Raw genomic sequence first — 17963 nt, 5'->3', positions numbered from 1 at the left:
AAACAAAAACAAAAACTTTTTTTTCCTGGACATTTGAGACTTAAGTTACTTACCATGATGCCCCATCACCAACAAATACTTCAGTGTGCATTTCCTCCAAACGAGGATCTTCTCCTGCAAAACTGAAATACAGCCATCAAAATCAGGAAATTGGCAGGTCATAGTGGCTCATGCCTGTAATCCCAGCACTTTGGTAGGCCAAGGCAGCAGGATTGCTTGAGGACAGGAATTCAAGACAAACCTGGGCAACATAGCGAGACCATGCCTCTACAAAAAAAAAAAAAAAAAAAATTAAAATTTAGCTGGGCATGGTGGTACACACCTGTAGTACTAGCTACTTGGGAGGCTGAAGTGGGGGGATGGCTTGAACCCAGGAACTCGAGGCTACAGTGAGCTATACTCATGCCACTGCACTCCAGCCTGGGTGATGGAGAGAGACCACGTCTCTAAAAAAATAAAAATTAAAAATAAAATTAAGCAATTAGGAAATTAACACTGATACACTGGTAGCATCTAATCCCCAGACACCATTCAAATTACCCCACTTGTCCCAATAATGTCATTTATGACAAAAAGATCCAAGCCAGGTGAGGTGGCAAGCACCTGTAGTCCTAGCTACTCATGTGGCAGAGGCAGGAGGATCTCTAGAGGCCAGAAGTTCAAGGCCATGGTGTGCAATGATCATGCCTGTGAATAGCTACTGCTGGGCAACATAGCAAGACCCCATATCCAAAAACAGATCCAATCCAAAATCATGTGCTCCATTTAATTGCCATTTTCCTCTTATTTAATACCTTTATTGAGACATAAATTGAAACATACAACTTACTCATTTAAACTGTACAGGTGAATAGTTTTATACCACATTCACAAATGCATGTAAACCTCACACAATTTTAGAAGATTTTCATCACCTCAAAAAGAAGTCTCATACCTGTTAGCTATCACTTCTCCAGCCTCCTCCACACATACTTCAACCCCTAAGCAACAACTAATTTACTTTCTGTCTAGATTTGCCTGGTCTGGACATTGATATATGTGGAATTATATAATATGTGGTCTTTTGTAACTGGCTTCCTTCACTTAGCATAGTTTTCAAAATTCATCAATGTTGTAGCATGTGTCCGTATTTTATTTCTTTTTATGCACAAATATTTCATTTTATCAATATATCACACGTTGTTTGTTAACTAATCAGTTGATAGATATTTAAGTTGCTTTCACCTTTTGACTATCAGGAACACTGCTACTATAAATATTTGTGTACAAGGTTTTGTGTGTATATATGTTTTCATTTCTCTTGGGTATATACCTAGGAGTAGAATTTGCTGGTTCATATGGTAACTAACTCTATGTTTAATTGTTTGAGAAACTTACAGACTGTTTTCTGAAGAGGCCACAGCATTTTACATTCCCACCAACAGTGGATGAGAGTTCCATTTTCTCCATATCCTCACCCACACTTGTTATTATCTGAGCTTTTTTAAGGTTAGCCAACCTGGTGGATGTGAAATAATAGCTCATTGTGGTTTTGATTTGTATTTCCCTGATAACTAATGCTGTTGAACATCTTTTCATGAGATGATTAGCCATTTGTATTAGGTTGGTGCAAAAGTTAGTGTAGTTTTTGTCATTTAAAAATAATAACAAAAACTACAATTACCTGTCTTAGTCCATTTTCTGTTGCTTATAACAGAATATCTGAAACTGGTAATTTACAAAGAAAATGAATTTATTTATTACAGTTATGGAGGCTGAGAAGTCCGAAGTTCAGGGCCAGGCACAGTGGCACATGTCTGTAATCTCAGTATTTTGGGAGGCCAAGGCAGGTGGATCACCTGAGGTCAGGAGTTTGAGACCAACCTGACTAACATGGTGAAACTCCGTCTCTTTACTAAATACAAAAAAAAAAAAATAGACAGGAGTGGTGGCACATGCCTGTAATCCCAGCTACTTGGGAGGCTGAGGCAGGAGAATCACTTGAACCCGGGAGGCAGAGGTTGCAGTGAGCTGAGATCGTGCCATTGCACTCCAGCCTGGGCAACAAGTATGAAATCCTGTCTCAAAAAAAAAAAAAAAAAAAGTTTGATACTGCTAAAGGCTATACTATACTAGACATGGGATTGCCACCATGTCTGGCCTGTCTATAGTTTTCTTATGACACCTTTGTCTGGTTTTGGTAGAATTGGTGAATTGTTATTAATTCTTCTTTAAACCTTTTTTTTTTTTTTTTTTTTTTTTTTTTAGAAATGGTCTCACTCTGTTGCCCAGGCTGGAGTGCAGTGCCCAATCTCAGCTCACTGAAACCTCCGTCTCCTGGGTTCAAGTGATTTTCCTGCCTCAACCTCTCAAGTAGCTGGGATTACAGGCACCCATTACCACCCTGGGCTAACTTTTATATTTTTTCAGTAGAGACAGGGTTTCACCATGTTGGCCAGTCTGGTCTCAAACTCCTGACCTCAAGTGATCCACCTGCCTTGGCTCCCCAAAATGCTGGTATTACAGGTGTGAGCCACTGTGTCCAGCCTTCTTTAAATCTTTAGTACCATTCAGTAAAGCCATCTGGGCCTGGGCTCTTCTCTGTGGGTAGTTTTTTAAATTACTAATTCAATATCCAAACTTATTATAGGTCTATTTAGGTTGACTGTTTCTTCTTGAGTCAGTTTTGGGAGTATGTGTTATTCTAGGAATTTGTTCATTTTATCTATGTTATCTATTATTGGCATACAATTGTTCATAGTATTCCTTTATAATCCTTTCATTTCTGTAAGGTCAGTATTAATGTCTCCCCTTTCATTTCTGATTCTAGTAATTTGAGTATTCTCTCTTTTTGCTCTTAGTCTACCTGTAGGTTTGTCAACTTTGTTCATCTTTTCAAAATAACAACTTTTGTTTCAATGATTCAATGTAGTGTTTCTCTATTCTCTATTTTATTTATTTCTACTCTAATGTTTATTATTTCTTTCCCTTTGCTTGCCTTGGGTTGACTTTGATCTTCTATTTTCTGTGTCTTAAGGTAAAAGGTTAGGTTATTGATTTGATATTATCTTTTTTTGCATAAGTGTTGACAGCTATAAATTTCCCTCTAAGCATTGCTTTAGCTGCATTCCATAAGTTTTGGTATGTTGTTTATTTTCATTCATGTCAAAATACTTTCTAATTTTCCTTTTGATTTTTCCTTGATTTCTTTCTTGATTTCTTCTTTGACCCATTGATTATTTAGGAGTATGTTAATTTCTACGTATTTGTAAAGTCTTCCATCCTTGCTCCTGTCGCCCATCCTTGTGACTCCCACCTCCACCCTCCTCACCCCATCACCTGCCCCCCAATGCTCAGTCATTTACATCCTGTCCTAGACCACTGCCACTATCCCTTTACCTAAGTACCTGCCCTCTCCACGCCAGCTATGCTCCACCATGGTGGGTGGGCACCTACCCATGGAGAAGCCAACTCCAACATCTAGTTTCGACCATCCAAAACCAATATCTGGGCCGGGCGCGGTGGCTCAAGCCTGTAATCCCAGAACTTTGGGAGGCCGAGACGGGCGGATCACGAGGTCAGGAGATCGAGACCTTCCTGGCTAACACGGTGAAACCCCCTCTCTACTAAAAAATACAAAAAACCAGCCGGGCGAGGTGGCGGGCACCTGTAGTCCCAGCTACTCGGAAGGCTGAGGCAGGAGAATGGCGTAAACCCGGGAGGCGGAGCTTGCAGTGAGCTGAGATCCGGCCACTGCACTCCAGCCTGGGCGACAGAGCGAGACTCCGTCTCAAAACAAACAAACAAAACAAAACAAAAAAAAAACAATATCTGCTGTTCTTGGCCCTACTTAATGGATTTGGGGCTGAATTGTTAAGGAAGGAGAGAGGAAGAGGGAGTGGAGGGGAGAGTAAAGGAAAAGGAGAGAATGAGAGAGGCAAAGTGAAGAGAAAACTTGTTTTAAACATGCTTGGGTTGGGCTGGGCACAGTGGCTCACGCCTGTAATCCCAGGACTTTGGGAGGCTTAGGTGGGTGGATCACGAGGTCAAGAAATAGAGACCATCATGGCCAACATGGCAAAACCCTGTCTCTATTAAAAATACAAAAGTTAACTGGGCATCGTAGCGTGTGCCTGTAGTCCCAGCTACTGGGGAGGCTGAGGCAGGAGAATCGCTTGAACCCAGGAGGCAGAGATTGCAGTGAGCCGAGATCGCGCCACTGCACTCCAGCCTGGCTACAGAGCGAGAATCTGTCTCAAAAAAAAAAAAAAAATTGCTCAAGTCGGGTGGTGGTGGCATGCACCTGTAGCTACTTGGGAGGCTGAGGCAGGAGGATTGCTTGAGCACAGGAGTTCGAGGTTGCAGTGAGCTATGATTGCACTACTGCACTCCAGCCTGAGTGAGAGAGCAAGATCCTGTCTCTTAAGAAAAAAAAAAAAAAAAAAAAGATGTTCTAAAGCGAGCTTGTCCAACCCACGACAGGACCCACAGGCACCCAGGATGGCTTTGAATGCAGCCCAACACAAATTCGTAAACTTTCTTAAAACATGAGTTGTTGTTGTTTTTTTTTTCTCATCAGCCATCATTAGAATTAGTGCATTTTATGTGCGGCCCAAGACAATTCTTCTACCAATGTGGCCAGGGAAGCCAAAAGATTGGACACTGCTGCTCTAAAGTCTCCCTCTGGGCTCTGCACTCTGTCCATCACCCCATTAGTGCCACTTGACAATCCTCTGTCCCAAATAATAATAACAGCTAATATATATTTAATGCTCACCATAGTCTAGGTAGTGTTCCAAAGACTTTATAAACAAAACTTATTTAACTTTTTTAACAATCTCATGAGGTAAATATTATTGCTATCCCCTCTTTACAGAAGACTGAGTGTAGAAAGATGAAGTTACTTGCGCAAGGCCGCATGACCAGTTAGTAGAGAAGTGAGGATGTGATCCAAGCTGTTTGCCTCCAGGGCCAATGCTCTTTCTTAACCCCTACACTTTACTAACATATGCTCAGAATTCCTTCCCTCAGCTATTCTGACCCCTTGAAGCAGATACGTAAGGGAGAGTTGAAACACTGGTTGTTTTTAAATAGCCATTACTAACTCTTACTGCCTCAGAATGGAGAAGCTATCCTATCCATCTGCCTTCAGCTCCTAGCACATAAACAGTCAATAAGTGAACTAAAAGATCTCCACGGGCTGACTAGTATTAGTACTCTGGAGCTCTTAGGTAACAAGAACAACTAGAGACAACTCTACTGGCTCAGTAATAAGAATTCTTTTCTGAGCAATGCAAAAACATAGACACACACACATTGGTAGCTCTTTACACAAAGCAGTTGATCAAAGATACATGAAACTCCATAATTAGGGTGATTAGATTTACTTTAACCTGATTTTGGGGTGGAAAGTCTAAATACATCACACATTTACAAATTAATCTAATAAGCAACATACAAAACCTATGCAAAGAGAATGACACTCATGCACTGCCATAATGATGTTTTTGTCAATGACAGACCACATATACAACGAGGTCCCATAAAATTATAATGCAGCTGAAAAATTCCTATCACCTAGTGACATCGTAGCCATAGTAAAAATTTAATGCAATGCATTACTCACATGTTTTTGGTGATGCTGGTGTAAACAAACCTACCTTGCCACCAGTCATATAAAAATATAGTGCATACAATTATGTGTAGTACATAACACTTGATAATGATAATAAACAACTATGTTATTGGCTTATGTATTTACTGTACTACACTTTTTATCATTATTTTAGAATGTACTCCTTGCACTTTTTTTTTTGAGTTAACTGTAAAACAGGCTCTGGCAAATCCTTCAGGGGGTGTTCTAGAAGAAGGCATTGTTATCATAGGAGATAACTCTATGTGTGTTTTTGTTTCTGAAGACCTCCCAGTGGGATAAGATGTGGAGGTTGAAAATAGTAATATTCAGCCAGGCGTGGTGGCTCACGCCTGTAATCCTAACATTTTGGGAAGTCGAGGAGGGTGGATCAGTTGAGGTCGGGAGTTCGAGGCCAGCCTGACCAACATGGAGAAACCCTGTCACTACTAAAAATACAAAAATTAGCTTAGCATGGTGGACCTTGCCTGTAATCCCAGCTACTCAGGAGGCTGAGGCAGGAGAATCGCTTGAACCTGGGAGGCCGAGGTTGTGGTGAGCCAAGATTGTGCCATTGCACTCCGGCCTGGGCAACAAGAGCAAAACTCCGCCTCAAAAAAGAAAAAAAAAGAAAAAAGAAAAAAATAGTAATATTGATCATCCTGACCCTGTGTAGGCCTAGGCTAATCTCTGTGTTTGTATCTTCATTTTTAATAAAAATCTTAAAAAGTAAAAAAATTAAAAATAGAAAAAAGCTTCTAGAATAAGGATATAAAGGAAAAATATTTTTGTACAGCTGTGCAATGTTTCTGTTTTAAGCTAAATGTTATTATAAGAGTCAAAAAATTTTTTAAATTTAAAAGTTTATAAAGTAAAATATTACAGTAAGCTGAGGCTAATTTATTGTTGAAGAAAGAAAAATTTTAAAATAAATGTAGTGTAGCCTAAGTGTACAGTGTTTATAAAGTCTACAGGAGAGCACAGTGAGTCTCAGGCCTTCACATTCACTCACCACTCACTCACTGACTCACCCAGAGCAGCTTGTAGTCCTGCAAGCTCCATTTATCACACCATTTAAAAATCTTTCATACTGATTCTTACTGTACCTTTCTATATGTTTTTTATTTTCTTTTTTTATTTTTTAGGAGACACAGTTTCACTCTATTACTCAGGCTGGAGTGCAGTGGCATGATCGTAGCTCACTGCAACCTCAAACTCCTGGGTGCAAGAGATCCTTCTGCTTCAGCCTTCTGAGTACCTTGGACTACAGGCACATGCCACCATGCCTGGCAGATTGTCTTCTTTCTTTCTTTTTCTTTTCTTTTCTTTTTTTTTTGCAGAGATAGGGTCTTGCTATATTGCCCAGGTTGGTCTTGAACTCCTGGGCTCAAGTGATCCTCCTGCTTTGGTATCCCAGAGTGCCTGTTCTATGTTTACATAGATACACAAATACTCACCATTGTGTTATGATTGCCTACTGTCCTGTATTCAGTATGGTAACATGCTATACAGGTTAGCAGCCTAGGAGCAACAGGCTATACCATACAGACTAGGTATGTAGTAGGCTGTACAATCTAGGTTTGTGTAAGTATAGTCTATGATGTCTGCACACTGACAACATTGTCTAATGGCATATTTCTCAGAAGGTGTCCCCATTGTTCAGTAACATGTGACTCTACAATAATTCACTGTCCAAAATAAAAGACTTGAACAAATAGATAAACATATCCTGTTGCTGGTTAGGTATACTTCATGTTAAAGAGAACATAACAAAAAATAAAAATAAATAGGAAAAAATATCAAGTAACGTGTGCAGTGATTCTTGATCTTGCCTGCATATTAGAGTCTCTTAATTTATAAATTAACACCAAAATATCCAAGGTGGGGTACCACTGCAGATCGATTAAAAAATAATCTCTGGAAAATAGTCCAGGTGATTCTGATGTCAGCCAGGGTTGAGTGCTAGTGTGATATAAAGAGAAAAGGTTTAATGGAAATACTAGCTCTAATTGAATTAAAAATATATCTTAAAGTATAAAATGTATTACAAAATATTCCACTGAGCCAGGCCAGGCGTGATGGCTCAGACCTGTAATCCCAGCACTTTGGGAGGCCAAGGTGGGCGGATCACTTGAGGTCAGGAGTTAGAGACCAGCCTGGACGATATGGTGAAACCCCATCCTACGAAAAGTACAAAAGTTAGATGGGTGTGGTGGCACATGCCTGTAATCCCAGCTACTCAGGAGGCTGAGGCAGGAACCTCCCCTGAACCCAGGAGGCAGAGGTTGGAGTGAGCTAAGATTGTGCCACTGCACTCCAGCCTGGGTGACAGAGCAAGGTTTTTCCCCCAAAGGAAAAAAAAAAATGTGAGCCAAATTTGTTTAAGCCAGATAGAATAAAAGCAATGTGAAAAAATATTTTTATTTACTAAATGCTCTTGAAATACTGCATTTTATTTTGGAATATAATCAACAATTTGGATACAAATTTCATATATACCATAATGAATTACAAATTGGTTAAAAAGTGAAAAATTGGAATAATTTAAAATCAACTTTAATGCAGATTTTTTTTTTTAAAAAAGCTTATTTTAAAGGATTAGGAGGTGGTGTTTGAATTAGCCTTATTCTCCAAGAATTGTTGGGATTCTCAGAGAAATGAAAAAAAGATAGACCTGCAACTGGATAAACTGCTGATGGAAAGAGTGTTTGGAAGTTTCTTGGCCATTAACAGCTGTTAAAGGAACAAGTTTCCCCTAAAAAAAAAAAAAAACGGTCTTCCCTCAGCAGTACTCTTGCAACCAAAGGAAAAAATTACATCTCCGAAATATCTTCCCCGCCAAATTTGAAATGGAATCTGGAAGCAAGAATTTGTATTCTATTGCAAATATTATTTTGCCTGACCCCAAAGGGAGAGACAGAGAATGTACTCTTGCCTTGCAGAGTTGAGAGACTCAACCCCTACTCTAGCAGGCACTCCTAGAATTTTCTGCCACAGACTGTGTTTTTGCAGAGTGTGTGGCCACTGGTATTGGGCCAAGTCAAGATTCAGAGGGTATGACCGTGCCCAGGGCTGTGGGCAGGGCTTATTCTGTTCTTTCTGGGAAACAGATTTCCTCCCCTACCTGAGGGAGAGAATCAATCATTATCTGTCTAGTTTCTCATTTGGAGAGTTCCAGAGACTCATCCTGGGCCCTGGAGGCTCAGAGGCTTACCTTGTTGGACTTGAAGTTCAGACGCAGTGACGAGTTTCACCCAAGGAGCTATCCAAGCCCATCCCTGCTGCTCTAAACAATATGAGAAGTATTTCATGAGGAAAATAATGTGCTAACGTCGGTGGATTATTTAACAGGGAGATACTGCTTGAATACTGGCTTACTGGGAATGTTTTAGATAGGCTCTTTTGGTTCAAGAGAATTTATTTTATGTCACAGGGATTCTTTATAAAGATGCATTTGCTTAGAAATCTAGAAAATGCCAAACAGCCAGGCTTCATAGAGGAAAGGGGCCCACACAGAACTGGGTCTCACAGTCAGAATCAGAATCCAGGCAGCTCTAAGAACCTGAGGAGCTATGGTAATGGGTTTTTGTTCTAGGGCTCCATCATTAATGGGTCTCAGCTGTTCCCCAAGCAGCTGTCTGTACTTCTCTTTGTGTCTACTTTTCTGCCAGCTTCAACTGGCGTTCTTTCTTCTACTCTATATAACTCCTCTCTACCTCACGGTGTACATCCTTACAGCTTCTGTTTTCTCAGAACATTGAGCTTCCATGGCCCCTGTTGTGCCTCATCACCCCTCTCCTTCAGGCCTCACTTCCTGCTCACTACATAATTCTCTCAGTATTTCTCAGTTCAAAGCTGTGAAAAATTTGATTGCCCAGATCCTCTTTTTGCCCCAAGACATGTCACAGGACACTGGCCAACTTAAGGTTTAGCAGTTCTTGGGTGAACTGCCCAACCTTAGTCTAATCAACCTAGTGTAAAATGGGTCATCTGGGGGTGCTCTTTCAGTAGGAGCTGTGGGTCAGTCTTAGAAAGGGCTCTGATGCGGCAGGCATCTAATCCACATGACAAATGGATGACTGGATGGATAGGTAGATAAAAAGCAGAAAGGCAGATTAGATAGATAGATAGATAGATAATAGATAGATAGACAGATGGATAGATAGACAGATAGATAGAGTTAGACAGCCAGAGAGAAATACATAGACTGACCAGCATATTTGTCCTTAGAGAAGTAGGGAGAGATTAGGGGAAGAGATTTAGTGTGGGTTGAACAATTGAGCAAGGTGGGAACGGCATTCACATGTTGAAATATTTTATTTTATTTTAATTATTATTATTTTTGAGATGGGGGTCTCACTCTATTGCCCAGGCTAGAGTTCAGTGGTGTGATCATGCCTCACTGCAACCTCTGCCTCCTGGGCTCAAGTGATCCTCCCACCTCAGCCTCCAGAGTAGCTGGGACCACAGGCACACACCACCACACCTGGCTTTTTGTGTATTGTTGGTAGAGATGGGGCTTCACCATGTTGCCCAGGCTGGTCTTAAACTCCTGAGCTCAAGCAACCTGCCTGCACTGGCCTCCCAAAGTGTTGGGATTATAGTTGTGAGCCACTGCACCTAGCCAACATGTTGCAATATGTTAGAGATCTGACCCCTACCCTTAGGAACCAAGTAATGGACAGGTCCTGGCTGGGCTAGCTATTAATGCTAATTTTCATTTTGGAGAAATAAGAGATTTCTCCCAAATTCTTCCACACGATTCTGGCTATTTCTTCATGTAGGGCTTAGTATTCTCCAGAATTTTCCTATAGAATCTGCCAAGGTTCTTCTCCCAAATGAGGCAGTCATAGAAAGTACTTAGAATGGAGCCTAATTTGTGGTAAGCACTTGGCAAATGAGCAATTATTATTATAATCTTCATTAATTTAACAAATATATGAGCAGTGTATCACTTATGGGCTACATTTGACTGCATATAATAGACCCAAATAGGTTAAACCTCTATATTTGGGTTAACCACCCCTGTTACATCCCCAAATGAACAGATGACAACATCTCACATAATATCTCACCACCTTCATATAATAACAAGTTTAAAGGCAGGTAGCCCAGGGCTAGAATGACAACACACAATTCCTTCTCCTTCTTTCTGTTCAGCCGTCCTTAACATGGTTTTTGTCGTCTTTCATCTGTCACCACATAGGCAAATAGCCCTAATCCTTGTCACTTCTAGCCACCCTAACCACATTTCAGGTAGAAAGAAGGAGGAAAAGAGGAGGAAGGGACAGTTCTCTTTGCACTGTAAATGTTTCTCAAAAATGCCCTAGCCTATCTCATTGGCCAGGATTGTCTGACTGATACTTGGAGCTGCAGGGGAAGCTGGGCACAATGCTACCCTAAACAAAACCAGGATTCTCTTGGTAAGGAAGAGAAAAATGGATATAGGGTAGGAAACTAGCAGTGTCTCATCCAGCTCAGACACTGAGAAGCACAGTGCCAGCCCTCAAAAACAGGTGGAGGAAAGAGATAAGTGAGAAATTGTAACAGTGTAATAAAGATTACGATAGAGGTGTTATTGTGGATGTGCATAAAAGGGACACGTAACTTGTACTTGAGAGGTCAGGAAAGCCTTGCTGAAGGAAATGATAGCTGAGACCTGAAGCATGGGTAGGAGTTGGCCAGGGAAGTGTGAGAATGCACAGATGTTCAGAGGTGAGACTGGGTCTTTTCTTGGAGCACAAAGAAGTTTAGTGGGGAACAGAGTGCATCATAGCGAGCAGTGAGGTTGGAGGTGAGCAGGAGACAGAGGATGGACTTCCCAAGCCACTTTAAGGAATCTGTATCTGTCTTCAAGGCACTGAGAAGCCACTGTGGTTGCAATTTTTTTTTTTTTTTTTTTTTTTTTTGAGACAGAGTCTCAAATCTGTTAAAAACCTGTCACCCAGGCTAGAGTGCAGTGGCGCGCTCACTGCAACCTCCGCCTTCTGGGTTTAAGCGATTCTCCTGCCTCAGCCTCCTGAGTAGCTTGGATTACAGGCGCCTGCCACCACGCCTGGCTAATTTTTGTTTTTTAAGTAGAGATGGGGTTTCACCATGTTGGCCAGACTGGTCTTGAACTCCTGACCTCAAGTGATCCGCCCATCTCGGCTTCCCAAAGTGCTGGGATTACAGGTGTGAGCCACTGCGCCTGGCCAGCCACTGGGGGCTTTTAAGCAGAAATTTTTCTTGCTGGTTTTAAAAACTGGAGTGGGAAAATCATTCAATCATAGCAATTATTTTTAAGTGCCAGTAGATTACCTATCCCTTCTTAATGCACCAGGAGATATACAAATGCACCTCAGCCAAGTCCTCTCCCCTTGGACAGGGGTGCCCCCAGCTGGCCATTGCCTTCAGAAGCTGGAAGCCATATTTGTCTAAACCTCTTGTTAACGTTTTGAATTTCCTTCCCAACGTAATTCTATGGGATAAAATTAGGCTTGTCCTGGAAATGCTACCCCAATGAGGAGGCATCACTTTCTATCTTCTTTATTCTTCAATGTTTATGCTCAATAATAAAGATTCTTTTTTAAGGGTCAATCAAGTTCATCAAGGGTATTCTACAAGGCTAAATACATACAGAAATCATGAGTAACCTAAATAATCTCTAATATGTTTGATTAGATCACCTAACTCTAGATAGAATGTTCATTTTTCTTGGTTTAAAAAGGGCTCACACATTTGATTAATCTCCCAGTTTACAAGATTACAAGTTTATCACTCCTGGACACTGGCACATTAGCAGGGACTACTATAGCAGCACTGGGTACATTATCACTACATTTCCCAAACTAGTATCTTCAGTGTACAACTTATTATTAAAACAGGATCTTGCTCTGCCACCATAGCTGGAAGGCAGTGGCACAATCATAGTTCACTGGAGCCTCAACTTCCTGGGCTCAAGAGATCTTCCTGTCTCAGCTTCATGAGCAGCTGAGAATACAGACAAGCACCATTTCAAAAAATTTTTTAAAAGACTGGGTCTCACCATGTTGCCCGGGCTGGTCTCGAACTCCTGGGCTCTTGATCCTCACGCCTCAGCCTCCCAAAGTACTGGGATTGCAGACATGAGCCACCACACCTAGTCCAGAGTACAACTTATAAAAGAATGACATATTAGAAAACACCCTTTTTATTACTGCACTTCCTTGGTACATTTCAGTCTTAAGTTAAAGCAACTTTTCAAAGACAAGGGCATTATATTTTCCAGGCAGCTGGAAACAGTCATTTGCAACCCACTCTCCACCCCATTCCTGATTTCCTTCTCTATTTTTTTTTCATAGAACTTTATCACATTTTAGCATACCATATAACTTACTGCTATCTTCCTTCACCAAATAAAAGCTCTTTAAAACCAGGTATTTTTGTTTTGCTGAGTGATGTAACAATAGTGGTTAATAGTGCCTAGGAAGGCATTCAAATATTTGTTAAAAGAATTTGCAAATGTATCATCATAGGTGTTTCTTCATATGGCTGTCTGTTCTGCCAAGGAAGGGCCAAACTCACCTGCGAACTTTCGAACCTTCTACTTCTTTTGTGTGTGTGTGAGTTGCTGAATCCTACCTATCTTTCAGGCAACAAAAGTGAATCAACAAATTGTTCTAAGGCAGTAATTACACACAGGACACTTTTTCAGCAGGCAACTCAACTTTCAAAAGCAATGTCATCCATCTTCCTTCATTAGTTGAGGTTTTAAATGCCATTATCACACTAAACCTATTCATTTATACTATCACTCCACACTGCCACCATTGCACATTTTTCAAATGTTACACTGTAATGATTCAGGCACTCTACTAACATAATTGGATTAACTAGATGGTATTTTGGCCGACCTGAAATTCTGGAAAGACTGTTAATGAATCCTTTCCAAGGATCTGAATTCCCTCCTGAGCAGCAGAATCAGGGAGACCTTCGTCTTTCTGTTCTTGTATCCATCTTTTCAACTCACTTATCTACCCAAAAATTACTTACTCAACTTTATATAAGCCATTTTTCACTGCGGACCTCTAGGAAATTTTTGTTGAGACTAGACTAAAATCTCCACAAAAAGTGTCTGACCTACAGTAAGTGCTCAAAAAGTTTTGTTCAAAGAATGGTGGGCACTTTATATCTTTATCACTCATTTCTAAATGCATAATCTGATGGTGGTCAATGTACACAGGCCTACCAGAGACCTAGCTGGCTAATCTAACTGGGCCAGAGCCAGGGGGCTTATTTAAATCACTATGGTGGGCAGAGTCCTAAATTGGCTCAAGATATCCCTCAGACCATGAATATGGGACTTGGTGTCTGTCGTTTTAAAAAACCTGGCAAGAGATTTGCGGATGTAATTATGATTCTCATCAGTTGACTTTGAGTTAAGCAAAAAGATGTGGTAGGCCTAATCACACAAGCCCTTTAAAATCATTTTATCTGGTTTGTAGCATAAAGGGAAGTCAGATTCCAAGTATGAGAAGAACTGAATGCACCATTGCCAGCCTAAAGATGGAAGGAATCATGTGTCAAGAAATGTGGGTAGCTTCCTGGAGCTGAGAGTGGCACCTGACAGTCAGCAAGGAAATGGGGACCTCAGGCCCATGATGCAACGATCTGGCAACTCAATGAGCTTAGCAGCAGACTCTTCCCCTAGAGACTCCAGAACAATGCCCAGCCTGGCACTCAACTTGATTTCAGCTTTAAGACCCTAAACAAAAAAAAGGTCAGTCAAATCTGCCCATCTGGCCTACAGAACTGTAAAATACTGTTTGTGATAATTTGTAAAGCAGCAATAGAAAACTAGTAACATAACCATTCCATACTAGAAAGTGGTTTTTTTTGCAAGGACCAAATCCTGCAATTATAGCAGGTTTGTTACTAACTCATTTGCTGTCATGCAAGCTCTTCCTTGCTTTTCCCTTTCCTGAATTTCTGCTTTCCTTTTCCATGACCATGGAAATACTGTCCAGGAAAGAATTCCACCAAAAATTAGTTTTTACATCTGAAAACAAGATCAGTTAAGGTACTAAAAGAAAACTTCTTTGGACAGTGTCCAGCTTATAATACTGCCCTTTTATAATCAACCCACAAAGATAAATCAAGGAATAAACTTATCAATAACCAAAAAGGTCCACATCCATGCCAATACATTTATAAAAATAAAAAAGTACAATACAAATTAGATATTGAAAGTGCATGCAAATTCTCTTATGAGAACTGTTGTACAACCTGACAGGATACTAAAAAATGAAAACTAAAATTTCAATAAATAAATAAAAAGAGAACTGTCTCAACATAGAAAACAATCAAATAAATATGTACACTGAGTCAGAAAATTATTTTAATAGTTACAAAACTTTTTTTTTTTACAGAATCAGTATAAAATAGCAGTTGATTTCTCCATAATTATCAGAATTATTTATACTTGAGGTCTTGGCTAAGTGGGGCTGAAATCAACAAAAGGTCTTGGACTGTTGGCTCAGAAATCATCCTAGGAAGCCCGCCCTGTTGATATCTGTCATGCTTAGCTCTTATGAGATGACCCAGTCCTTAAAAAAAAAAAAAAAAAAAAAAAAAAGAATCTCTCTTTATTCATTCTTTGGAGGCTTGAAGTGAATTCGGCAGCGTTCATTAAACACCTAAAATATTGAAACAGAAATAAAAGTCATTGAGTTATCCTGTATAAATCAGGCCTGGAACTAAATTCAATTTAGTATGCTTCAAAAGGTTATTACCATTTTTGTCCTAAGTCAACAGATTTAGGAAACAGAAGAGTTTCCTCACTAGTTCAAACTGACTTACGAGGTGTGAATGCACAGAAGGCCTTGACATGTATTTACAAGACAATTCTAATATTTTAATAAAATTTAAGTTACTTAGGGAAAAAATCATCAAGAGCCAGGTAATTTAGTTACTAGCAAACATTTCAACTTCATATTCTGGACATTTTTTAAACAACTACACAAAAATATCTAAAATAAGTTTAAATAAAGAATGCTCAATAACTAAATGTCCACATGGAACTATGTTAAATAAAAATTTGGTATGGTTATTCAATGGAATACAAACAAGGTTAAAAATAATTTATGTTCTGATTTAAAAAGATCTCCAAGATTATTAAGGGAAAAAAACAAAGTGTGAATAGTACACTTTCACTTGTGTAACAAAGGTAGAAAAATACACACACATAAAATCAGAAAAGGTGTATCTGAAAGCATATACCATTTTTCAGAGAAAAGGGAAAGAAAGAGGTGGCTGAAGGAAAGGGACAGAAGGTAGAATTTTTACTGTATATTACTATTTTAAAAAATTTTTAAAAATATTTTTAATATTAAAAAAATTTAAATCACATGTCAAAACTTTTAAGTGTCCAATTAAAACAATTCTGAGGCCGGGCGCGGTGGCTCAAGCCTGTAATCCCTGCACTTTGGGAGGCCAAGGCAGGTGGATCACGAGGTCAGGAGATCGAGACCATCCTGGCTAACATGGTGAAACCCCGTCTCTCCTGAAAATACAAAAAACTAGCTGGGCGTGGTGGCGGGCGCCTGTAGTCCCAGCTACTCAGAGGCTGAGGCGGGAGAATGGCGTGAACCCGGGAGGTGGAGCTTGCAGTGAGCCGAGATGGGCCACTGCACTCCAGCCTGGGCCACACAGCGACACTCCGTCTCAAGAAAAAAAAAAAAAATTCTGAAATTGAAAAGAATTTCTTCTCAGAATGTACCCCCATACATCATTAATGTGAAGAACAAATCACTTTTCAGGTAAAAGAAAAAACAAACTACCTATGTTGGCTGCCATTGACTATTACAAAAATAAAAGAAAAATCAAAACACAGAGGTTGTGAGGTATTGTTATTATTTTATTTCTTTTTATTTATTTATTTTTGAGATGGAGTTTCACTCTTGTTGCCCAGGCTGGAGTGCAATGGCGTGATCTCGGCTCAATGCAACCTCCACCTCCTGGGTTCAAGCAATTCTCCCACCTCAGCCTCCCGAGTAGCTGGGACTACAGGTACCTGCCACTACACCCGGCTAATTTTTTGTATTTTTAGTAGAGACGGGGTTTCACCCTGTTGGTTAGGCTGGTCTCGAACTCCTGAACTCAAAAGATCCACTTGCCTCGGCCTCCCAAAGTGCTTGGATTGCAGGCGTGAGCTACTGCGTCTGGCCTACTATTCAATTTCTTAAGCTGAGTGGTAGATATATGAATGTTCATTTTATTAATATTCATTAAATTCTACGTGTCACATATCTTTGGCATATGCATCTCACAATTAAAAGAAAATATATAGAAATTATATAGACTCTTTCTAGCCTTTTTACGATTCATCTCACTCATTTCCAGCCCTGATATTTCCCTGAAATTCCCAATCAGACAAGAGGGAGGCTTCAATTTAGTGGCCTGGACACACTGGTTGGGGTGATACATACAACTTGGCTGAGCCTCTCCAAATCCTTTTCCCAAATGATTTCCTGTCCACTTCTGCTGGCCCATTGCACCAGAGTACGATGGCTACATTTTCCTCTTTTTAAAACAAGTAAGGGCCTCATCTTCTGTGGAGTGGATAGACCATATTTTCTTTAAAACTAATATTAAATCCAAAGTAGTTCACTCTTCCCACCACATTATACATACACCATAAATTTCTGCACTTGTTGTTTCAAGCCAGATGTTTCACTGTACCCCTTCCCCATCCAATCCCAAGAGTAAATATGATTTCTCCAGAGAGTAAAAATGGGAAAATATTGCCAAATCCTCTCAAGTGACAGACACCTTATCATATTGGTGGAAAGGGCAGGAATAGGAAACCTTGGCAAAGAGGATAAGATAGAGAAATGTGATAAAGCAAAGAAAGTCAATTTGTATTTTGCAATTTGTTCATGTCTCAGCAAGCTGGTACATTCTGGTTTTGGTTCAGCTAACCTCTCTTATAAGCATACAGCTTAACAACATTCCAGTAGTTAAATTCAAATGATAAAACAGAATTTTCAGTACATTTTCTCAGATTTAATAGATGTTTGCCCTTTGTAAATCTTTTAGAGTTTTAGAGAGGGGTAAATGGATATACTTTTTCAGAAAACTAAAGTCAGAGTTTTATGAATTTTGACTATATGTAAGTTTCTGGGATCTGGTCCCCTAATCTTGTTCCTAACAAGAACTATGCAATGATAATAAGGAGGTTGTAAATCTATGAGCAATCAAAAGCCTTATTATCAGATACCAGTAAAACTACATATAATAACAAGTTTTATGATCAGATAAGTTAGAAGAGAAGGAACTGTATAGGTTACCTAATGATAGGAAAACTTACGGAAAGTAACTGAGCTCAAAAAAG

At 39.9% G+C, this 17963-nt stretch overlaps 1 protein-coding gene across 7 annotated transcripts in view; it reads right to left on the bottom strand.

The window, feature by feature from the left end:
* Positions 1–15165: 15165 nt before the first annotated feature.
* Positions 15166–17963, bottom strand: part of MIX23 (mitochondrial matrix import factor 23) — a 60128-nt gene continuing 57330 nt past the window's right edge. For all 7 annotated transcript variants that reach the window (XR_011620317.1, XR_011620318.1, XR_011620319.1 and 4 more), the window contains one exon: positions 15166–15267. Coding sequence is in view for 2 of the 7 variants with exons in the window: in XM_011722116.2 (XP_011720418.1) it covers positions 15217–15267 (51 nt within the window). In the remaining 5 variants the exon portion in view is untranslated. The remainder of the gene's footprint in view (positions 15268–17963) is intronic.

The sequence above is a fragment of the Macaca nemestrina genome, chromosome 2, assembly GCF_043159975.1.
Source record: "Macaca nemestrina isolate mMacNem1 chromosome 2, mMacNem.hap1, whole genome shotgun sequence".
Lineage (NCBI taxonomy): Eukaryota > Metazoa > Chordata > Mammalia > Primates > Cercopithecidae > Macaca > Macaca nemestrina.
This window is presented reverse-complemented; position numbering and strand designations above follow the sequence as displayed.